Raw genomic sequence first — 25,705 nt, forward strand, 5'->3', positions numbered from 1 at the left:
TAAAGACAGCTCTTGCTCCGAAAACGTGCGCACCTCTACGAACTTTGCATTTGATCTTAAAGTACTCGATGAATTGAGTGGCAGAAAAGTGCGCTCACGCGGTTCATGAGGGGATGCTCGACATCCAGCTTCAGCATTTAATATCCATCACTGATAGCATTGCTACTGACGCGGTGTTTGCCCCATGTTTAGTGAGGGCCAGACACAACAGATCTTATTGTTCTGGAGCTGTCAGTCAAGGTAATACAGGAGCCTTTCCTGAGGCCTGTCAGGGTGAAGCCAGCGGCTTCAAATTTCCTTCAAACAAGGAGACGGCTTGAATGAACCTTTTGAGTGGAGACAAATGCCCAGCAGATGTGAGACCAAACGGAGCAAGACACAAGGCAAACACCCAGTCGCACAAAAACAAAATGAGAACACATAAAATGAAATACATTCTGAACTTAAAATACAATGTATGCTTAAAAAACACTGCAAGAATTATTATAATTTATCATTTGAGCCTTTCCCAAATACTTTTTAACCTTCTTTTTTCACATGAACCCAAGCAATGATGGTGTCTTTCAGGCTCTGTTCTGGCCATCAGACTATCTATTGATCATCTATTGTTGATTATCATCATCAACAATCAAATCAAGTTTCAGTTGCCATTTAATTGACGGCAGCAACCCTGTTGATCGCATAGCGATGATGATCTGAATTTCCTTTTTTTTTTTTTTTTTTTTAATTTCACTGTACCCATCAGGCTTTTGAATTAAATCGGGTGAGTTCTCATTTAAAAAAACGTGAAGATTTCAATCTCCAGGTTGGAGAAGTTCTTCAGTTTGGTTCAGGTTATGCTCGATGATTGTTTTTAGCCGCCGCATTCCAAAAAAACTTCAAGTATTTGTCCCCTTTATCTGATTCGGATCACACAGGACTTGTAAGACTGAAATAAAAACTGCATGCTTGATATGGATGTGTCACACACAGCGGATCCTCAGGGCACGCAGCCTACATGTGACATGTATTTCAACGGAGCCGTCCACATTTGTCGGAATTGCCATCACAGTCACGGGCTAACTGATGCGCACCTGAGACAACAATCCTGGTATAATGCGGCGCGATGGCAGCGTAACCTATGAAAATAACCTGATTCAGTTCTCGTCATGTTGTATCCTCGTGAATCCTCGCTTTCCCTGCATCGCGGCAGCTCCTCCTGCAGTTACATCCTAAAATAGATGTGAACCGTCATCTAAAACAGCAGCGGCGTTTCAGAATTCACAAAAGCTTGTGGTGTGGATGTAGATACACACAAAAGTAGAAACGCGTACACAAACACACGAGGCTCCCGTCCTTTATAAAGGAGTGAATTGGTTGAAACGCTGGATAGAGGAGGTTGAACGTCTGGCTCTGCTGTGGGAGTAGCTGACCCCCTGAAATCAGATCACCCGCTACAGTCGGGAGCCTCCCCCTTATTTGCTGCTATTAACATTCAAAAAACTCCAATAAACGGAATCACAAGATTTGGCTTGTATGTGCGATTTCTTTTCATAATCCCAAAAAGTGAGGAAACTTACAGGGGAAATCCACCCCAGAGGATCAAGTAAGAATTATATCACTCCGTCTCTACAGCAACCCCCTACCGTAGCATCATCGCTGAGCCTCATGCACGTGGAAGGGGAGTGACGACTACAGCGGGATGAATGAGAAGGGGGGGGGGGGGTTTCCATACTGTAATTTTTCTTGAGTGATGAACTGTGAAATGCAACAAAAGCTCCCATTACACCAAGAGGGATTTAGAGCCCTCAGTGTAATGAAAGCAAAGAGGAGGAAAGAAAAAAAACAAACAACACACACACGGGAGAAAGTAAGCCCTCACATCCTAGATATCAGAGTGTGAAGGTCCACATGGTTGGCTCAAATTATACGTAGGTCCTCAGATCCAATGAGGCGAGAGAACATTTAACAGTGAGACAACGTGGTATTTCTGGGTGACTTGTAGTCGAGAGCGAGAGCCTTTCAGATATTCACAGACTAAATCTGAGCTGTGACAGATAATTCCATACTTGACTCACATTCAATAGTAATTTTACGGGAATTCATCATCACTGTACCGGGGAACTAAAGCTGAAATAATGATTTTGTTTGTCTAAAACGAAACGTTTAGCCGTTCTTTTGCGGACCTGATTGTCAAACGGGCATTGGAACACTTTTAAAAGTAGCGCGGTCACAGACTCAGATAGAGTTTCACTTCTAAATAGAATTTTTTTTTTAAAAACAACACAACATTTACCCATTCGTCAGCTTGCCTCTCCAAAGTTTATGGCAAAGGAATAGATGTTGTTCCTTCAAACTTTGACAGAAAAAAAAAAGAAAAGTCAACAGAGACGGTGGAAAGCTGGAGTGGAGGAGGCCCCCTGTTATCTTGTTATGGCAGAGTAAACGCTGAGGCAACGCTGAACGCCTTGACGGAGCCCAGATAGACGAGTCACACGCTCGCACACAATGTTGTAGACAAACACCTGATGTTGTCTGGGTACACCAACTTTTCTTTAACTTTCCTGTTTGAAACTTTCTTTCCCTGGTAGGAAACATTTCCTCTTGTACTTTATTTCCATTTGTATACAAACCGTGACGCGACGCAGTGATGTACTGTACATTGTGCACCGCGATGGTGAAAACTGTCGACGGTGACTTATGATGGCAGAGGAGGAGTGGTGAGATGCGCTCTGAATCACCATCGGACGTCGGAAGTCACGGTCGTACGTCAGTATTTGACGACCTGAGCAGATATTTTTCTTTCAAGAAAACGTTTCTTGAATAGAAATTCAACAACAAAAAACTATTACAGAAAGAAGTGCCCGATTCAAGCAAAAACTCCATCCGAGAGGGTGAAATTTTCTATCAAAGCCAAGGAGGGAATGTGATCCCTGGTCCGCATCTGTTTGCTGGTTTGATAGTTTTCAAGATGCCCCGCTAACAAACACATATTTTGCTGAAATTTTCTCAAAAATATGTCCTTTTACACAGAGCATGTGTTAACTTTCAGAAGTTATCTTGACTGAATTGAAGATTTTGGTTTTCTTATGATTGTATGAGGCAGTTGTTGGGTATCAGGGGTCTATTTTTAGGGCCTTGTAAGAGGCAAATGTTGAGCAAATTCCTTGAGTAAAGGTGAAATGTTTTAAAGAAAAGAGTTTCAGCTTGGAGAGCACGGTGGTGCAGCGGTCAGCACTGTTGCCTCACAGCAAGAAGGTTCCAGGTTCAAGTCCCAGCTCCAGCACAGGCTCTTTCTGTGTGGAGTCTGCATGTTCTCCCTGTTCCTGTGTGGGTTCTCTCTGGTACTCCAGCTTCCTCCCACAGTCCAAAGACATCAAGAGGGGACGAGGCTGTCCAGGGTGAACCCCACCTCTCGCCCGTAGACGCTGGGATAGGCTCCAGCCCCGCGACCCTTAACAGGATAAGCGGCAGTAAATGGATGGATGGAGTTTCAGCGTCTGGAAATAATGTTGATCATACTGTGGACCTGCAATCCAGTCTATCTATTTTTGGAAGTTGGAAAGAAAACACATGAATAGCTTTTAATAATGAACCTGTTGGAATTTATCAAGGGAGCGTCCTTGGAGGTGGTAGGCACTCCATGAGTGCCTTCTAGTTGCATGTCATTATCCCAAGGACAATAAAGAACAGAACACTAGCTAATGTTACACCCCAAATACACTTGAGATGTGCATTCCTGTCACACATGGGTTTAAGCCAACACCCTGCAGTACAAATACATTTGTTGATGTGGAGATTGTGTGACTTCTACTGTCTCGAGCACCTCAGTGTTCACAAGGAGAGAAGGAAAGAGGCCTTGCATTTCACGGTGATGCACACGTGAAGTAAACAATGTGCACAACAAACACGGTCGTTGTAACTCTTCTAATTACTCCAGTGATACCAACTGTCGCGCTCATTCCTCTGCACACACACACACACACACACACACACACACACACACACACACACACACACACACGTTCTGGACAGACCCTGTGCTTTTACTCGAAACTCAGATTTACAATGTAGAAAAGTAACACACAGTAGCTCAAGTAATGCTTGGTTATAAATGTAGATGGTCAAGTTGTCAACCATCCAATATGGCAGCTCACATCCGACCAGAGGCTAATTATCACAGTCCCATCACACAGCGTGGAGAGATCCCAAGCGTCACTCACGCCACGCTGAGTTTTACAGGCAAATTGCTAAAGGCTACTGAGGCAGGACAATAGCGAACAGTCAGTGGACACAAGCGCAGGGACACATGAGACAATCATGAACATGCTTGGTCTCTCTTTGTCAAGTCCCCACGGTCAGATGTGGCTCTAGGCTTGTAAGTTACAGCATGAGACTTTAAGACCCCAGTGTCAGTTTTGCATGTACAACTTTTGTTGTTTACAAAAAGATAGAATGTGATGAAACTTAAAAAAAAAACAAAAAAAAAAACACATTCGCGCAAACAGTTTCCATACAAAGTCTACGCAAACGCACGAATGACACGAATTTTCATTCGGGCGGCGCGAATGAGGCGAATTCACGACGCGAAATTTCGCCATTCGCGAAAGTTGGAAATATTCAACTTTGCCATTACGACAGCCAATCAGCGTTGAGGTTGTCCCAACGTCACAGCTGACCGTGTCACAAGATGGTGGACAAGTTGATTGTGGCTGTACGTGGGAACCCGTTGCTATGACACTACATGTCAAAATTACAAGAACCGGTTGGATAAGTTGGTGTCCATTTGTGAAATCCTGTCACCGATCCTAGCTAGCAGGTCGTCAAACTGACCAGTCGTCATCGCAAAACACCGCTGGAAGCAGCGGTTATCCTGGAGGAGGGCTCAGTCAATATTAATAATCCCAAAAAAAAAGGTATTCAATCTAATCCAACAAAAAAAAAAATGAAGGTAATCCAGAAGGAGAAAAATTAATTCCCTTCACTCAAGGAAAAAGTTAACCTCGTCCAAAAAACAACCACACACTCTCATTCAAAAAAAAACAAACAAACTGAGGAGGGAGAGTGAGAGGGAAAGAAACAGCAGCTCTCGTCATCAAGTTGCCAACAAATCACACGCGCTCACCTGGCAGAGACGCCGTGAAGTGTCGGTCGGTTTACGGCAGCGATCGTTAGCTTTTAGCTACCGGGGACAGCAATGAGTGGCAAATGATCGGACGTCGTCGTCAATTATCCAGCTCAGTATATGATAGAAAAGTGACTGCCATGTTCTTTTTACGTCCTAATCTAAAAGAAAGGTTGATCCATCGTGCGGTGTCGCTCAGAGTGAGCAGCCTATCGTTCTCGTTCAAAGTCCAATTCGGCGTGTCTTTGCTCATTCATTGGTTGTCCTATCACAGTAACAGGTGGGCAGTGGAGGACCAGTGTCCAGTTTTGAGTAGAGTGGAACTGTTAAATTCACGTCATCACATTTGACAGGCTAACACGCCACACGCTGGACAGTAAGAAATGGATTTGTTTATTTTATCCCAACGCTCGTTGGAGAATTTTTTGCATTCATAAAGATACGGTTCTTCGGAGAGGAAGTCTTGACATTAAAAATGTAAGACATCCAGTTATAATAAAACTCTTAGCCTGCCTTCAAGGTCTCGCATAGATGAAATTTGGTCCAGGATTCCGAGTCAGATGTGCCCTGATTTAGTTTCAGTCAGACAACGGACGACAAAAGGTTAAAACAACACGTACTGGAAAGTCGGCCAACCCTTGTGTAATGGACTTCTCTTGAGTTTTGCCTGCTACATGTTGGAGCTGGAAAACGTCTTTGAACAAGGGAATGCAGGGAATGCTCCATGCTCATGCAATGTTTATTGCAGAGAATAGTGATCATAAGATGATGAGATCCTCCCGTGACCTTGGTGTGTATAACCTTCACACTGGTGAGACAGATGGAGTCTACCTTGCCTGGTCTGTGCTCTGACAGACCCATCCTCATGGCACCAGAGCTTCAGCTGAATATATACAGCTACAAAATGAAAGTTCCCGTGGTTCACGTAACATGGGGAGGAAGAACGCAAGAAGTGTGTGGAGTGCATTCTAAGAACGAGTGTGTGTGAGTAGATTCAGGGAATCCAGATCACTTGGAGGATAATTAAATTCAAATTGTAGTCCATCCATCCATTTTCTTCCTCTTATCCTGTTGAGGGTTGCGGGGGGTGGAGCCTATCCCAGCAGCCTTCAGGCGAGAGGCGGGGTTCACCCTGGACAGGTCACCAGTCCATCAACACATAGAGACAGACAACCATTCACACTCACAGTTACACCTACAGTCAATTTAGAGTATCAGTCAGCCTCGTCCCCTCTTGATGTCTTTGGACTGTGGAGGAAGCTGGAGTACCAGAGAGAACCCACACAGGAACATGGATGGATGGATGGATGGATGGATGGACGGATGGAAGACTTCTGCAATTATTAAGATGACGTGCAAAAACTTATGTCAGTTCTCTCACACTTTGCTTGTTGTTGAATTATACAGAAATTACATCTTCAAGGCTTTGTTCAGTGCTGCAGATAACAATCACAATTCAACACACATTGTGCTGAAATAGTTTAATATTGTAATATTTTGTTTTGGTGCATATCCTCTTCCTCTGTCACAAATTAAAAAAAAACAACAACTTTGATTTGGTTTACTCGGGCAAAGATGAAAGAGGATACACAAAATGGGACAAGTTGTCTTTACCCTCTGAAGTTGAATGGTTCTATCGACTGTGTAATTAGTTTTTCAAGGCTGGTTAATTGCTGCAACATTTCTGGAATCTGACCTTCTTTGAAGTCAATCAGCAAGTCTGAAAAGCTTCCTTTGTGATTGGATTGCGAAAACAATCCCACGCCCTCAAAAAAAAAATAAAAATAAATAAATAAACAAACCCAACTGAATGACATTAAAACAATACAGCCCGCCACAGAACACAGTCGTCTCGTTTCTCTCCCTCGCATCCTCGTCTAAACTGTGCATTGATAGAGTGTACAGTAGAAAACAAGACGTATCGTCACTGACAGTGCTCTTGTTCGTCAAGGAGAAGTAAGCATGGAGTCTGTTGAGAGTCAGCGCAGTACAAAAGAGTGGGTAGATGGAATATGGAGAGGTTAAAACTCAAAACCTTTTATCAAGACGTCAAAATGGGAATGTACGGCGAACCCCACTTGCATTTAATGACCGAAAGACATCTGGAGGGCCTTGCTGAGGCTTCTATGAGGTCTCATTCAAAACTTGAGCATGCATTTCATCTACGCTCCTGTAATGACAGTTCGTAAATGAAAGGAGCTCCAAGCACACCCACGTTTGTCAGTCTAGTCAGTGATTGGATCAATTTTATTCACCTTTTATGTGCCACCTGTTATGGGAAGACCGAGTAAACGTTCACTGTTAAGCAGAAGACACCTGTTGTATTTATCAGTGAACCAAGATGAAATCAGTCACCTTTGTAAATGTCATGTGGGCCTCAAGACCCCGATGACTTTCAACTCTGTTATTTAAGTAAAAAAATAATGAACCGAGGTGAACTGGAACTGAACCGTACTGAACTGACACTGGGAACACCCTCCAACCATCCATCCATTTTCTATACCGCCTATTCATCGCGGATGGGCTGGAGCATATCCCCATCGAGAGGCGGGGCTCACGCTGGTGGACGGGTCGCCAGTCCTTCGCAGGGCCATCGGGAGCGATTAGCGTTTCAGCATGTTGAACTGGGAACACGTGATCTAATAACACAGCGAATGTAGCACCGCCATGAGAACCCTTGAGTTATTTTTGATATATCTACTTAGAAGAACAATGACTGCATTCTCTCTACACAACATTGCAAAAGTCAGGCACTTCCTGTGGGTGCAATTGTGATTTACATGCTGCATAATTGCAATATCTTATTATCAGGTGGCTTCAATCATCGCTACAGACCCTCCAGAGTTGATCCAGAATGCTGCTGTGCGTGTGTTGACAGGAACTAGTCAGAGAGATCCTATTTCTCTCATACTATCTGTTTGCTTGGAAGAGAAGTGTAAGGCCTCAATAAATGCAATCAGCGCCTAATTTGAATTTATTAAGTTACCTGATTGCTAAAAGTGCGTTCGGCCTCTGAGAGTTGCACTCTCTCGTTCAACCTGTTAGATCTGCACTGAACATTCTACATGTGCAGGTGTGGGGCGAGTTGAGCCAAAACAAGCAGGCTTGAAAGTAGTGATATTCAAATATGATATTATCAAATAAGCCATATTCAAAACTTATGTACAGCCACAAATGCGTAGTTATGTTTGCTAATTCTGATGGAATTTCACTCACTCATTTTAGTTTCACGCTTCTTTCACTTGGCGATGACTTGTCCCGTACAGCATTCGTGACCAATCACATAGCCAAACTTGTAAACATGACAAATGGGGTAAATACGCCACGCTGTCTTGTGTGGACAAAAGTGTCACGCACTTTTTAAATCAGTATTACTTTTCTCTTTATCTCCAGAGAATAATTACAGCATTTTGTACATTCCCCTCTCTTATCATGGCACAGCTTACATGACCCCTCATCGGAGCGAGAATGGAGAAAAGGAACACCTTTGTAATAATAATCCCTTTCAATGCTTCGTTCAGATTTGATTAGCGCTAAACTGCACCGGTCTGCCGGGACTCGGGTTTCAGCATTCATCAGAGTGTCTTCGTCGTAAATAGATGGCACAAACAGAGACATGCCGCACCACCGCGCAAAAGCATGAAGACATGCACACACACACACACACACACACACACACACACACACACACACACACACACACACACACACACACCGGCATGGTTTTCAAATGTAGCATAAATTATGGAGTTACACCTCAAATGCATCGTCTTTTATGTTTAATGCCATGTGCATCAAAGAGGAACCGACACATGCAAGGTCATACTGATAAGGTGAGTCGAGGAGTGGTATGAGCAACTGAGTGGATCCCCCCCCCCCCCCCCCCCAGTTTTAATTTCAAATCTTTGCACCAGAGTGAAGTAAACAATCATATCTCCCTTGAGATTACCTCTATGTATGGTAGCTATTTAGAAAACACAACTACTGATCTTCTATTCTACCTATGCTAACCAGCACATTTAAATTTACACGTTTCCATTTAGTGAAACGAGTGTAGTCAGTCAGTGCACGTTGAAATCACGCCTGTTTGTAATGGGAACTTGCTTCGCCTCCAGCGGCTACTTTAACCCCTAAATAATTAACCCAATTGATGTGAATTAGCATATACCGTACACCAACAACTAAAGCTGACATATTATTATGTAGGGATGATATTCGTATTCCAAGTAATCGAGGGCTGCCTTGAAAAATTAAATAATAAGCATGCAAATGTGGACTGTGGATGATATTGAGCTGCTAGATTGGTTCTGTTTCCTTTACGTGGGATTTGAGAGGGTATGGTTAAATGTTTGGAGGCAGGTGCTTTGTTTCTAGTGGTGCTTTACCCTTACCACAGTCTCAAAGCACAAGAAACCAAATGGTTTTGTACAGGCCATGGAAGTATTTGCTCCCTCACTTGTTCACTTGGTAGTTGATCTGTTTTCACTGCGTTGTTTTTAGGTGCGTCTACCCCTGTCTTTGCTTTCTCCCTCCATGATGGAGTCACTCAAGTCGCAGCCTGGAAGCTCAGGACTCACAAAGTTCAAAGTGTCCATCCATCCATCCATTTTCTTCCACTTATTCCTGTTAAGGCTTGCGGGGGGGGGGGGGGGGGGGAGCCTATCCCAGCGGCTATGGGCGAGAGGCGGGGTTCACCCTGGACCGGTCGCCAGTCCATCACACGGCCAACATAGAGACAGACAACCATTCACTCCTACGGTAGGGACTCGAACCCGGAACCTTCTTGCTGTGAGGCGACAGTGCTGACCACTACACCACCGTGCAGCCTTAAGTTAAAAGTGTATTTGTATAAAACATATCGCATGTTTGAAGTGCGCCGAATTCAAATAGTTCCTGTTTGGGTCTCCATGTGCGCGTCAAATTCAACATTGGTCGGACCTCCAGTTTCATATGAATGCGACCAAGACTCCTCACAATCCAGAAACATCAGTGTTATCATGGAGGAACTCTCATACCAACATCCTGGTTGGACAAAATAATCAAGTAATTAGCTTCTTCTGTACTGATACGCGGATTTGATCTGAATCCAAGCTTCTCCTGAATGCTGCAAAAAATCATTCATCAGCCAGTTGGGGCAGTGCGACCTGTCACTGTTTTTAAAGGCCAGTCAGAGTCTAACTGGAGGGGAGAGTGAAATCTCATATGGTAGATTTGTGTATCAGAGTTCAGTGAATGCCAGCTTATTGCTATCGAAAAGGTCACTGGGCTGGAAGCAGAATAAGTCTGGGGAGAGAGAGAGAGAGAGAGACTGTGTGTGTGTGTGTGTGTGTGTGTGTGTGTGTGTGTGTGTGTGTGTGTGTGTGTGTGTGTGTGTGTGTGTGCACGGACATGTGTGTGATGCTGTTTCCTTTATCTGTGACCCTGGGATGAAGGCCGCAACCTGAGATAACCATGCTCATAAGCGCCACACCCGTGAGCAGGCGGCTGCATCTTTGTCTCTCTCTCTGTCTCTCCCCCTCCTCTCTTCAGGTTCTGGTGTCTGTTACCTTCAACACTCCAGGAAGCAGACAGAAGACTTGAAAATATACCAGTCTCTTATGAGCGCAAAATCAATTACCACAGAGATGAAACTCTCCGATAACGCTGTCTAATGATAATTGCCCCGAATCTGCAACGATCTCACTTACGATACAAAACCACTATTAGCGTTGCAGCAGTTTATTGGCAGTCAGAGTGGCTGGGATATCAATGATAATTGTTCAGATGTTGATTGGGAGCCATGTTACTGCCTGGGGCACACATTAACCTCTTGCAGAGAATTGGACTCTATGGTAAGCGGCGGGGCTCATATTTCTCAGATGTTTGTGTGATTTTTGATGAGTGGAGTGAGTACAGTTGTAGAGAGAGAGAGAGAGAGAGGAAATGGTTAAGTGGGAGCGAACTGCTGCCTGCTTAACTGAAGCACTCCTGTCACATTGACTGCCAGAGACGTGAGGGCAATGGCATGGAGAAAACTCCCACTAATTCAATAAGTGATGATCAAACCGTTACACGTCTGCTGATGATAATAATATACTCTGTTTGTCCCGAAATAGAACAACTCTCCTGAGGCATCATCAGAAACAGATGACCGCTGTTCATCCAGGACGTGTTTCTCCACAAAACAGCCTCCGCAAAAGTGAATATGTGGATCAATCGTAGGTCGAGAGGCTACCCAACAGGAGGAGGAGGATGACCCCATTTTGATGATGACCTCCCACATAACGTCACCTTTCCCTCACCAACCTTGGAGCAAGCCAATGACAGGAGTCAGCATTTCTCAAAAGTGCCTGAGAGATGTCGGGCTGAATAATGTGTCCTATGAATAAAACACATTAGCTACAAAACATGTTGAATTATTCACATTTCAGAGTCCCCATCCTGCCCCACGCAGGAGATATCAGTTCTTCAGTCACCGTATGCTTTGCACACACTCCTCCGAGTATCCGACTCCCCCATCTCCCCTCGTTCTTATGTATCTCTTGATCATTTGCTCACTGTCTCTGTCATCCGTGTTTTGTTAATCCCTCTCAGCTCCTGTCTCTTCTCTCTCAGCTGACTTTTTGCTGATGGCAAATGTCTATTTATAGTCCTCAAGTTACTACTTTTCCTGGAACATCTCACTATTTATCTAAAGAGCACTTGAAGCTGTTGAGGCATGTGCGTTTGTTCTGAGAGAATCTTTGATGACTTGCTAACACACAACGGCTCAAAAATTGATTCATCATTTAGTGTTCTGGGGCGACCAGCTGCGAGCTTCAAAGTGAAAAGGACCCAAAATAAGGAGGAGGGTGGTTTGCTAATTAAATACTTGACCTAATATGCATCTTTTGCTCATTTTATTTTCAGCTCCACCAGGAATTTGTGATTTTCATGATTGCCATGTAATTTGCAGAATCAACAGCGCCGCCGAGATCTTCAGAGCACACGCCAATCAACCATCCTCACTGCTTCACCTTTAAGTCATGTTTTCATTGTGGTATTCATCGACAGGGATGCTCCTGGATCGCTGTTTCAACCCACGTCAACATAGAGAACTTTATGGAATCCTATTTTTACCGTGTGGGTAATACGCATCACATGTCACGATACAAGCGGCAACGAGCCGACCATGTCCACAGTGAACAAATTCAGTGTCGTCATGCTGCTGTGATATTCCAGGCTTTAGTGAAACAGATTAAATAACCACTAGCAGGACTATAAATCCACACCATCTGAGTGGGACCAGAAAAATACATCAGATCAACACATTGTAAAGGGCAGAGACACAGATGTCAACATCAATCCACGGGAAAACTGCAGTCAGAAGACAAGTTTCAGTCCACGTCTGAAAGTAAACTTAGTAAATCTAAAAGTAAATCTAATCTTGAAGTGGCACAAATGCAGCGTGAGGAGGAGAGAGAACGGGGCTGGAGTTCCCACACGTGAACGGTGGATGACAGGCGGTATGACTTCAAAATATTGGCACCATTATTTCAGTCTTAAGGCCTTTCACTGCAAACAGAGAAATTAATAACTATCTATGGCTGTTTAATCGAAACAAAGCACATATGGCTCGATATGAAAAAGTTGATATTTCAGTTATGAAGTAACTCGGCCGGTTCGAAAAAGTAGAAAATCCTACTTTATATTTCTTGCGAGAAATGTAAACGATAACAAGTGAAAAATAATCTACAATACACGCACGGCAAACTGTTGAATTAATTAACATGAGTATTCATTCAAAAGGGAGATGGATTTAAAATAAATAAAAGAGGCAGAAAAGGGTGCGTTACAGTCGCCGCTGATTTCCGATTCAACGTCACCCAGTTACAAAGGTTGCTGGAGGTCAGATTCAGACAGTTCTACAAACCTTTGTTTTTTTAAGTTTAACGAGTGAATGAATAAACAAATAAATGAATGAGTAATATCTGGTCTGAGTCACAGCAGCGTCCAGGCAGCCCTAACATGCGACAATGCAAAGGGCAAATCTCAACTGATTCAACAGCTCTTAGCAGTATGAATTTAAAGCAAACAGGCAAACGAACCTTACTAGTTTCATATTCTGAAAAGCTGCCTGAAAAGACGAGTGTTAGAGACACATGTTGGGACTCCGTGCTTTCACGATCATTTGGACTGCTGCTAGATTCTGAAATCTTCTTCACAGAGAGGTTCTAGTTTGCCTGGAGGGCAAAGTGAAGGAGCCATTCGGAGGAGTAAGGAACGTTGTTGTGAATGAACAGACAAAAGAGGTATTCTGGCCTTTTTGTTATCTCAAAGATGATCACCGTGATCTGAAAGACGTTCTCAAAGAAAGGCAAGCATGCTTAAAATAAAAAAAAAAGACAAGTGTCGTTAGATTCTACAGATAAAGACTATTGGAGGGAAAACCTGACAATGTGGACTAACATTTCTCAGATTTTTTTTTTGGTGTTACTTTGTGTTGTGAGTGAAAAACCCCAAAGCAACGAACAAACACAGGTGGAGATGAACCCTCGAAACCTCATCTACTCTCAAAATGAGCGCAAAGCTGTGTTCCTTTCGCTTTGAAATCCGAGCTAAACTGAGGCAGCTGATGCGTGTTTTGGAGTGATGTGAGCAGGTGTGTTCTCATGCCTTTAGTCACATCACATGCCTTCCGAAAGTAAGCAGCATCAACCACACATCTGGCAGTGTTTGCTGTGAACACCAAGAAGCAGCAGATTGTGACATCAGCGGAGAAGGTGTCTGTCACCTCTCTTAATTCAGAACAAGCCTGCCTGGTTTATCTAAAGGCTGGATTTACGGTCTTGCATGTCAGGATATGTAGCATGTACTCACCAAGGCGCAGTATGTCTCTGGAGGGTCTCCGCAGGTGATGTTAGGTGGATCAAGAGTCACCTTCAGGTACTGGGTCATGTCTGCTGCCTCCGGCTGGCAGGCCATGTAATCCCAGGTAAGGCCTTCATCAGAGTAAACCTGGGACTTGCACACGTCATAGTGGCCCCATGCCGCGGGGTAATGCTGCATGGCCGCCTGGCAAACACCCGTCCAGAGCGCCTGCAGCATCAACGCAAAATAAAAACGCATGACTGGTCCTCTTGCGGCCCCCTCCTCTCAGAGCTGTATCTCCTTATGAAGGCTTATAAACAAGGGGTCCCTCTTCTACTTCCTCTGAAAACAACTCATTCAACTGGAGTGAGGAGACATGCCAGACTCCCTTCAGTCAAGTGGAAGACAGTTTAGAACTGCCTTGTTCTATTTTATGGCCTCTTTCTGGTTTCTGGAGGAGCGGATAGCTGAGGTTACCAGCCCATAGAGAAGATAAGAAGAGAGGATGGAGGGATGGAGGGAGGAGGAGGAGGAGGAGGCAGAGGGGGGAGAGGGAGATAGTCCTCTGACACGTTGATAGCGGGATGAGTGACGGGTCTCCTCAGCACGCTTGGCTGTCAATCATTGTCCTCGTCCTGCACGGCGATCTGGCGCTGCGGGGAATGACACAGAGAGAAAGGAGGGTGAATATATTCCTCCAGTATGGGAAAGGAAGTGAAAGAACAATAGCTGGCACCACGATGTGTGTGAAAAGTCTATAAGTGAAGAAAAAGTTGGATGGGTGCAAGAGGGAGTCATGCTTGTTGAGTATCTGAACACAGAAAATCAGAGCCCATCATTGGAAAATGAGAGCTTTCACCACCCACACACACACACACACACACACACACACACACACACACACACCAACTGGAATGATACAGAGAACACTGAGATAAATAAAAAGAAGAAACTATTGGTTTTTGTATCCAATTTAGAATTTTTAGAGCCGACTTGGATTTGGTTGTGCAATCCAATCATTCGATTCTTGGTCTGTCGCGAAGAAGACACTGAATATCTGCACAGAGCAGCGAGGCCAAGTAGCATCTAGATTTCTGACTGCACTTAATTGCTAGTGACTACTCTGCTCAGTGTAAATGTGCTACATGAGAGATTATCTTGTTTTTGGACAAATAAAATGAAATAAATCACGACATAAAGCACGTCCCTACAGTGAAGCATGCTGTACCATGAAGAGAACTGCAGCTAGGACCCAGTGAGTGACCAAGTCTGCAGCTGATGAGTCCAGACAACAAAAAGGCTGCATTCATTATTTTATGACCTTTTCTCCTGATAAAGGATTAATTAACTTCTGATGAAGAGATAATGAAGCTTAATAAAAAATAAATTTAAAGAGCAAAAGAAGCGAGGGGTGGCTTGGCTCGGTGGCAGGGGTCCGTCAAGCCATCGAAGGGTTGCTGGTTCAAGCCTCACTTCCCCATGCCCCCGTTTGACCACGTCAAACTGTCCCAGGAGCGAGGCGCTCCTGATCACGAGACAAAAAGATCAAATCAGATCAGATATGATCCGGAGAAGATGGCTGTGGATGTGTGATCATGACTAAGTTACCCTGTCCTCTTGGGACACGAGCTTCATATTCCACGTGAATTAGTCGGTCATCCCGAGACAATGAAATAATCAAAATCTTGTTATCTCAATAAAACAATAATAAGCGTATGGAAATTGAAATTCCTTTGCATTGTTGCATTCATAACTACACTGAAAATGTGTGTATTAAATTAAAAACTCCTCCTATGCATGTGCGCTCATTTGTATGGCTTATAATAGAAAATATTTGAAACTTAGATTTTTGCTTTGGGGGATTTTCACAGTCATTTTCTTTTTTTCTTTTTTTTTTTTTTTGGACAACAATTGTCTTTACTTCTCCTTCCAAGGCATGTTCACATGATACGCACAGGGGCAGCTGGCACGCCTTGGGGTGTTTTCACTGCAATAAGCTTAGACTCTGCTCTGCTTTGAGGACAGAAGAAACCTGTGTGACTCCCACTGGGTACACAAACGACTGTGACGACTCTGCTAGGACCCACTGGGGCCGAGGAGAGAGCCTGATTCACAAATCTGACTCCGTACATGACTGGGTGACAATTAATATCCAAACACAATAACCAGAGACAATGATAGGCCGTCAAAGACCTGCATGTGTTACATGTAAAGTTACTGACATATGTAGATTGATAAAATGGACAATGAGGATCCAATTATCGCTGTTTCTCTATTTTAAGAGGAAGAAACAGAATGGCTGTAGCTCATACCAGTGAGGAGTACTGACACTCCAAAGACAACATGATATTCGGGATTCTATACGATCCTGTGGGTCCCCAAGTCATAAATATCCTCTGACTCATGCTGCTTTCAAGTGTCATCTCTTAAGTGGTGCCACTGCCCGATATCACAGAGTGACTTACTTCCTGGCTGCAGAGCATCCATTTATATCTGCCAACAACTGCTCTGGGTTGTAGCTTCACTTGTTTGCTTGCTTTTTTCTATTGAAATTGTTCCTTTAGCTTATTTCAAACCGTTAATTTAGATAGGAGTTTTGTTTTGAACTGTTTTTAAATCTTCTTTAAAAAAGTCTTACGCGAGAACGAGTCGCCCCCCACAAAGGCATGCACGTATGGAGAGTACAGAGCACAGTCCTGCCTTCAGACAAAAGCCTGGCTATTGGTGACTGATGGAGACCAGAGCCAATGGTTGGAGGCGGGAGGGACGAACTGGGAGACAATCAAGTACAGTTTAACCGTTCAGCTGAGTCAGTGAGTGAGTTTGCCGACCCGATGCACTTTTCAGCCATCAGTAATCAATTAGACACAGCGTAGCTGCATGCAGTTGATTATTGCAGAATTTAACCCACATACGGCTCAATGAGATTAGATTTTCCTCTGTTGCATGTACTGTTTTATAAACTATCATTAGTAATCTTTTAATGGTTGTCCGAATTTACACCACCCTAAAGGAGAATCTCAAATTGTGAGAGCCGTATCAAAAAAAAGAGCAGGTATTTCCAGTCGTAGGACACCAAAAGGGAAAATGTTAAAGGGTAGAGAAATGAAGCGCATTAAATGTAAAACGTAAGGATGTCAATGGAGGAGATGTCAGCAGGTGAAGAAACAGCCAATTATACTGAGGAACTCTTGGCACTGACTTCTCTGTTCCCATTAAGAGACATCATATTACCATGTTAAGGAGGAGACTAAAGAGCTGCTCGGAAGGTGACTCTGTGTGTGTGTGTGTGTGTGTGTGTGTGTGTGTGTGTGTGTGTGTGTGTGTGTGTGTGTGTGTGTGTGTGTGTGTGCGCGTGTGAATGAGAGAGAGAGTGTGACACCTGCAACCTCTGGATAAAGGAAAGGTTCAAGTCAGAGGTAATGAGACAACAAGCGCTGGCAACAGTTTCAATAACAGGCAATGGAAATCACAAATGCAGGGTCATTCTAAGTCAGCGATCAGCGGTTCCCTCCTCTCATGAATCCCTGCTTAAAACCCCCTGATGCCCCGAGGAGGCAAGGAGAGAGAGAGGGAATGTGAGTGAGAAAAAGATAGAGTAAGACAGACGAGTATGTACACACACACACACGCACACACACACACAGAGGACCTGATGGGAGAAGTGTGGATGTGCATTTTAAGTGAGAAAATGGTTATTTTGGGGTAGGCTGCTTCCTCCATCATCGATTAAGGTCAGAAGACAGCAGAGGACGTGCTCACAGGAAGTCCCATCATTTTCCGTGGACTGGAATTATTGAAATGGACACATCGAGTGATTAACATTTAATGGGAGGTTGCTGGATGGGACTGACAATGTGGAGAAAATTAAGGAAAAAAAAAGGTTTGTTTTTGATACTATAAAGAAACACATTTTAAATACAGCTTAAATAGACATGAAAACTGAAGATACAAAAATCCATCCATCCATTTTCTTACACTTATCCTGTTAAGGTTCGGGGGGGGGGGGTCACCCTGGACAGGTCACCAGTCCATCTCAGGACCAACACATAGAGACAGACAACCATTCACACTCACAGTCACACCTACGGTCAATTTAGAGTATCAATCAGCCTCGTCCCCTCTTGATGTCTTTGGACTGTGGGAGGAAGCTGGAGTACCAGAGAGAACCCACACAGGAACAGGGAGAACATGGAGACTCACACAGAAAGATCCTGTGCTGGAGCTGGGACTGGAACCTGGAACCTTCTTGCTGTGAGGGGACAGTGCTGACCACTGCACCACCGTGCCACCCCTCCCAACCTTCCGATTTTCAATTTTTAACCATGTGTTATTTTGACAGATCGGTGACTCTATCCTGCTGCCTCCAGTGAGGTGCCAACAATTTCAATTTCTCCAGCCTGCACTGATCAAAAAGACACGAATGCTCAAAACAGGCCAAGAGGCATTCATGGTGGCCCTCGGGGGCAGGACTTAAACTCCTGCCTGACTATTGAACACACTGACGAAGAAAAAAAAAAAGAGAAGAAAAAAGAAAATGTGCTGCAATTTTAAAAAATGTCCACTTAGGCTCTAAAGGGCGGGCTCGGTACAGAGTAAGTTGGAATGATTACAAAGTTACCACCAATGTCAGAGCTATTTTCCCTCTTTTCATTTTTAATTTCACGCATTTTATACACTTTCAAGGGCAATTTCTGACCCTGCATCTGTCCTGCCTCTACCTACTTTCATCTTTTCTACCTCTACCTGCTTCATATTCTCCACCAGTCTCTTCCTAAAAGAGAAAGCAGGAGCACAGGAGAGAAGGGCAGGAAGACAGGAGGGCAGACAGTCAGCAAGAGATGAAAGATAGATAAAGATAGAAGCTGGCCCAGCTACAGAAAAAAAACAGCCTCCTGCCTGCTCTCTGTGCTCTGCTCACCAGACTTCTCTTCCTGCCTTTCCAGAATCCCTAATCTCACTGGTTAAGAATCTGCCAATAGGGCCACTGGTCTCATGAATAAGCATATGGAGAGTGGGGCATGGCCCTGTGTGGGGAAAAAAAAAATGACAGCCAGCATTCCGGTGGAACAGTGAGCACACCAATAAAGCATCCCCGGGGCTTGCCTTCAAGTCAGCCCCTCCATTTGCCCACCTTCTTAAAATGTTGCCGCTATCAATCGACTGGCTTGTGATGTTTAAACAATGACGACTGGTGGCAAATGGACGGCGTTTAGCATTCGTGTGGGCTGATTCAGGGGGAGTCAAAGCTGAGGATGTGCCCTCGCGCCAGAGAGGGATCAGTTTTTCTTTGGGCTTGTTTTCCATCTTTAATGTGATACAGCACGGGGGGGAAAAAATGTCACCCCTGAAACTATTTCAGGAGCGTAGTGTCTCACGTTTGAGATGATTCTCAAACTTGACGAGTGCAAAATGAAAAAAGAAATCACTGCCAAAGTTACCAAGAGCAATCATTAAACCTTTAACAGGGCACCTCCTCCAATCCAGCAACGGCGGGAGCCAGACAGGTCAGAGGCCCTTGAAAACAAGAGTGCGCGACTGCTACGGACATGTTTCGCCTGCCTCCACCAGCTCCACAGGACTGTCACAATACTCCATTGCTCCCTCTTCTCTCTCTCTCGCTCTGTTTCTTTTAACTCCATACACCCCACCCCCTCCTCTGAGCTGCTAAAGCTGCCACATGCATTCGGTGTTCTGGGGGCAGCACTTTTGACAGGGTGACTGTAGTGGTGCTGCCCCAAGTTGAGATGCACACCCTCGAGCGTCGGTTACTCAAGCACCACATATACAGGGGGGGCACCCAATGAGACTGTGGGATGAGATCGCGCCTCCTCCAACATTGTCGCCCTTCCTCCCACCCTTTCACACTGTGCCTCTCTTCACCGCCAAGCATGGCTCTCTTCGCGACAAGAGAACACCTTATGCATTATTAAAGACACTTTTCCTAAAAGGCTGCAAGCGCATTATTCCGCAACCACAGTGACATGTTTGGATACTCAAAATGTCCACTTTAGCTCTGAAGAATGTACCCACCCAGGTAGCGTTCTAGAAGCAAGAAATATGGTGGCGGGCCAGAGCAGCCGCAAGGTTTAAAGCGACAGCTAACGACTACGCAAAGGATGACTCATTACCTGCTATTATATTATAGGAGTAAAACTCCAATCTTAGTTAACAAGCCTCGAAAAATACTATCATGTGGGAGTCTGAAGCTATTTCAACTGCAGGTGTAATTCATCCTGATGTTAAGCTACAATCCGTTTTGTTTTTTTTGTTTTTTAAAGCTTCAAATACGCGATGATACTATTCGCCTTCACCGAGGGGAAACTATTTTTTTCATGATAAATTGATGGAGTACAAGGAAATGAAATCGTTCAGTGGGATCCAATATAAGGCCAATGTGAGGAGCGAGGACATGTAGCGCACACTTCACTAAAATTAAAGGCAGCCAGAGACACTGATTTTGTCCTGTTGAGGAAATATCTACTTCAATGAAGGCACCCTAAAACGAAAAGAAAAATTACAAAATAAAATATTTATGTTCAGCTGGGTCTGCCTAGCTGGTAAAGTACTGAATAGCAAGTGTTTGAATTCAATGAAAACTCTGCCTGCGTGGAGAATAATGAAACAAACTGTAATAACCGGTCATACAATGACGTAGGCCTGAATGTTTGGCCAATGGGGTGCAGCATGAAACAATTGCAATTATGCTTGATAGGCATTGATAAGATCATCATTTCCACAAGGGGGCGCATCTAAAATGACACGTTAGGAAGTTGATGCATCTTTTTGAAATGTTATCAAGTCTTCCCTCCGGGTCCACAAAGTCTCCAGTGTGAGAACAGTTAAAAGGGCAACAACTGTGTATGCTCCCCATCTTAAGGTGGAACCCGGAGACCGCTCCGACCAGGCCACTTACAACTTCCTTAACACAAAAATAAACTTTACAAGCAAAAACACTGAACTTACGTTTCTTTGACGCCCCTCCTGTAACCAGTCCTCCCAGTCCACTTTGCTCGTTGTCCTCGCTCAACAAGTTCAGAGAGGGACAATGAACATGAATGAAGAATGAAGCTCTTTAAGACGCGCTCCTGACCTGGAATGTGATGAGTGCGCACGTCAATCTCAGAGGAATCGCCGCGCGCACCATCTCTCACTAGATTTTGGCGACCTAAGAGTGAGAAAACGATCAAGGGGATTTTCCTGCCACTTTAAAACAAATGACTAATCACCGTCCTGGGGGCTCGGTCAGCACCGCGCATCGTGGAAAACGGGAAGATCGCTTTGCTTGAGGTGAGCTCCTGGCGCCAAAGTGTCCATCACGCTCTCTCCAAGTGTCATTCCATCACGGCGTCACTGAGGCACTGTGATGTCCGCAGAAAATTAAAATAAAAAAAAACACACACTTGTACTCAAAAACTTTGGTCTTCTTCTTTTGTTTATAATCCCCTCATTTCCAAAGACGCCTGTTCCGTCCCCTACTCTCCTTCTCACTGACGATAAGCAGGTTTTGACCACTCAACAGGGACATGAATCGCACCAATTAGACTGCTGTCAAGATCCGTCGCACCAACGCATATTCTCCTGTGGGCGCGCGTGTTTCCCCGGCACAGCGCAGCAGCAGCAGCAGCAGCACCGACCGCCTGGATGGAGATGACGATGGGGGGAGACGTTGCGCTTCGAGGCGCTGGTAGATTAGACGCACACTCAGCTGGTTTCCCTTCCACGCACACCTATGGTTTCCTCTCCCCCACCCCTCCAGCCCCGTTCCACCTCGCCATCAACCCCTCCCTTAACACGCACTTCCATACACACAAACACACACCTACCATCCGCTTTCGGGTCCCTTTAGGCAGGAGGAGGGGTAGTTCTACCCTTTTATTTTTGTGGAGTTCAACATAGATTGCACCTCGAATCGTCCCCAAAAATGCGCAATGAAAGATGCATTAAAGAAACACGTTTAAGAAAAAAAATCTCTGGCGGACGATCGTAAAATTGTCGTGCGAAAAAAAAGTCACATTTGGAGAAAAGTATGAATGCGTTCGTGTCTCCACAAATGCCTTAATTAACGGGTTTAATTCCCCAATTACAGTAATGTCCTTCTTGTTATAAAAAAAAAAGGTTGTAACGTCGTTATACACCATTAACGCCTCAAGGAACGAAGGTGGACGTCATACAACGACCTGAATCAATTTGTTTCTGAGTCTGAGAGAAAAAAATAAATAAGAGCGTAATAAGAAAAGCGAATTGCTCCCATCAGTAAGGTTGTCATCCTTAGAAAAAAAATGTTCAATTGACCATAGATAATTGGGTGATGAAATAAATACACAAATAAATCAAATATATGTATAACATGAGGAGTCAAGTAAGGCGTGTTTGGACGATGTCAAAGCAAACTGGGAGTGCGTGTTCACGAGGTTGAGTTTAATTGGATCAATAGCGACGATGAGCCGACTTGAATTTGAGATGATCTCTGCTGATTGATGTTCTTTTATCTGAATATCTGAACACAACAAAAACAACAGTCGACGTGACCAAACTGGACAGTGCATCTTTATTTTTGTTTGGATTTTTTTTTTTTTAATTTAACGACTGATTATCACATAGAGTGACGGTTTGAAGGGAGAGAGGGGAGTTTAGAAAAAAAACAAACAAAAAAAAAGTCAGGTCATGACACTGGGCGCACGTTTTCACCCCCACAGCCGGTCGGCTTCACTGCTGTGGACACTCGGAGTGAATGTAGCCTACTAAGTCCGAGAGGCCGTCATCGCCCTCGCAGAAACCCTTAACCTTTGTGCACGTAAGAGCATCAGCTGGACGACCCAAAGATGCAGTTACATCACATGCAAATCAGATCGCACCAATGCTTCCTGCATTCTAGGCTATAAAAGACGAGGAGCAGTCTCTCGCTGCTGCACACTTATTTAATTCAACTGGCTGTGAAATCGTCCACGTCACGTGTCCTCTCCAGCCTCGTGTCCAGGAGATTTCCGCAGAAACGTCGCAAAGACAAAAGCAGTTTAGGATGCTAGGAAAAGTACAGTGCCGGTCTTTTTTTCTTTTTTTTTTTTCTTCCGTCAAACTCGTCGTTCGCGTCTCCCTCACATGGGGAAGGTAATTGAATGAAGGCAGAATACGTGATCCATTCCCTCAGCCGCTCACTTCAACCAGCCACTCTGCGCGCGGTTTCAAAAGTTTACGCGCTCCAGCATTCAGTTGGAGATTAATGCAATACAAATTAATCGTCTGCCTGAGCCTCTCACCTTGTTTTTCAAAGCTTCATTCCGTCAAGGACAGCCGGTCACGTAGCCTGTTGAAGCCAAATAAATCCACTTTAAACGGGACATCTTAGTGCGGCGCAGAAACAACAGAGGACTCTCCGTCAAGCCATGCAACTGCTTGTCTCGGCCGCACCCGGTGAACAGAGGAGAGCTCCGGCGCAACGTCACTTCGAGCCGGACACACAAATAGAGACAACAGGAGGGAATTTTAAGACTCCTGTACGCTGCGTAATGCAACCTGAGAAAAAGTTTGGTAGAGGGAAGCGACTAGGATGATTCCAAGAAGCGCCTCCGAGACTGAGAGCGGCCGAACTCCTGCTGGCACACACATTGCGAGGCTTGACAACTTCTCTTTCACTACAGTGAGCACCTTGTGAAAGAAAAAAAAATATAGATAGATAGATATAAATCATAAAATGCATCATGTATTTAGTAGAGAATTTGGTATAGAAGTCAAATGGATTGCTACATTTTTGAATCATTTTACCACTGAAAGGGAGGACATTCGGTCATTTTGACCAAGTCCAGCTAGTAAAAACATGTCAACACGGTCATTTTCATTTGGAGCTCTTTAGTGTTACATGTCACTGGGCAACGTAATAACGTGTGAGGGCGACAGTCTCAGCTGCAGCTCTCCACGCAGCTGCCTCCCTTTTTCACTTCCCTCTCTCAGCCCAAGGGCAGCCTGCCTGTCATGAAGCTCTTCTTTTAATTCGCTCTGCAACAAGAAAGAGGAGTACATGGTGGAAAGCTACCCAAAGACCACATTTACTTATTGACTCAATGCAATGACACTGTATAATATGCTTTTACACAATACATGTCTGACTGCAGCTCATGTGCGGACTCTTAAGCTCTTTTCTGTCTTTTCTTCCAGGCCTAAGCCGGAGCAGGCAGCGTTTCCAAATGGAGCCAAGAAAAGGCAAAAGCACTAAGTGAATAGTGAACATGAAGTTATTTAGGTGGGTGCTTGTGTGAGAGAAGACGTGATGGAGGTCAGGAAGCAAGAAGGATGTGTTTAGGTTCTCATTTTTGGACACCGCAGCAAAAAGACACATGAAAGCAACCATAACGTTCAATAAATGTCTATTCCTTGGAGACGGGGCGGTCTCATCTTCTAATAGCTCACCCCTTCCCCTGTCTCTGTGTTAAGTCCCCCCTTTTTTCCTCTCGTTATATTACATTATGATTAGCATAAAATTAACGGTTAAAGGTGCCTTTGTGTGGCAGATGCCAGACACGGAGGTATTGGATTTTTACGCCTGTTCAGTGGGGGGTAATGTTGCTCTCATCCGGAGGGAGTGTTTGTTAGCTGAGCTGGAGGCTTCACTTGGTAAGATGCAGCAGAGTCATCAACCCCAATAAGAAATTGCACGTGGCTGGAACGATCTGCCGATTCAGGGAAAAACTGCAGACGCTTTGGACTCTTGGCGATGCGGGATCAAAGGTTTATGCAACGGGTAAAAATACAACTGCAGAAAACTTGAAGTCAAAAGATGAACTTTCTTTTTCTGAGCTTTTCAGAAAAAAAAGAGAAAATTTGTTTTTTGTTTTTTTTGTTTTTTTTTGGACAAGGTGAAGCCTTCAAAAACATCTCAGAGCCGAGCAGAATATGAAAGAGATACGTCCTCTCAGCAATCGTTTCTCCCTGTAACTTTGACTTTGAGAGCTTTCATTTTTCTTCTTCTTCTTATTTTATTGCACGATACACGCAAAGGTAAACCAGGGCGGAAGCGTCAGGGTTCCTCTACGCAAGCCACCGTCATTTGAGGATTAGACACTTAATATGGATGAATAGAGCGGTACAGGGGAGGCGTGGTTCTGAAGTTCTGGACTACGACTAAAAGCAGTGCCATGGGTCGTCTTGATCAAAATCCACTGGGTTATTCAAAAGGAATTCTGGGACATATCTATCTATTCTGGGATATATATATATATATATATATATATATATATATATATATATATATATATATACATATATATATATATGTATTTTTTTACGACATATATCCTCTTCAAAATCCATAAATGTGATATTTCCTGAGATATTTTGCGCTAAAATGTCAAAATTGTCTTTATTATCCTATTAAGCTCGTCCTAATCACACACTTTATTTCAAGCATTTAACTGAAAACATACCCCCCCCCCCCCACACACACACACACACACACAAAAATAGAAATCAAAAGGTTAAATTCAAGATAAGGCAACTAGAAGTTTCAATTCTGATTCCCTTCCAGGGTATCCTTGCGCCCTTCTACGTCTCTGAAGAAGTGAATCAGGTCAGTCTTGATGCTGTCTTGCACCTGCTCCATTTGGACTTTGCCTCACATGGTTTATCCAACCTGGCACAAACCCTCTGCTCCAATCTGCTGCCCACCAACCTCCACTGCTCATCCAGTCCTACACAGTGTCCTAAGCCCCTAACCCAACTCCTCTAAATTGAAATATCATATTATTATAAAACAATACCTGAGAAGAATTACATAGA

At 44.1% G+C, this 25,705-nt stretch overlaps 1 protein-coding gene across 7 annotated transcripts in view; it reads right to left on the bottom strand.

The window, feature by feature from the left end:
* The window catches only part of ntng1a (netrin g1a), a 122,525-nt gene extending 100,750 nt beyond the window's left edge, over positions 1-21,775 (bottom strand). For 2 of the 7 annotated variants that reach the window (XM_086190867.1, XM_086190863.1), the window contains exons 1-2: positions 20,900-21,680; positions 13,943-14,586 (exon numbers count right to left, since the gene is read on the bottom strand). In XM_086190867.1, the coding sequence (XP_086046993.1) occupies positions 13,943-14,191 (249 nt within the window). In that variant the 5' untranslated portion in view covers positions 14,192-14,586; positions 20,900-21,680. Of the gene's footprint in view, positions 1-13,942; positions 14,587-20,899; positions 21,686-21,759 lie in introns of those variants that run through there. The other 5 variants (XM_086190861.1, XM_086190860.1, XM_086190862.1 and 2 more) reach the window with 5 other exon arrangements.
* Positions 21,776-25,705: the final 3,930 nt, after the last annotated feature.

The sequence above is a fragment of the Aulostomus chinensis genome, chromosome 21, assembly GCF_037954235.1.
Source record: "Aulostomus chinensis isolate RoL2024-O1b breed Wild chromosome 21, RoL_Achi_v1.0, whole genome shotgun sequence".
Lineage (NCBI taxonomy): Eukaryota > Metazoa > Chordata > Actinopteri > Syngnathiformes > Aulostomidae > Aulostomus > Aulostomus chinensis.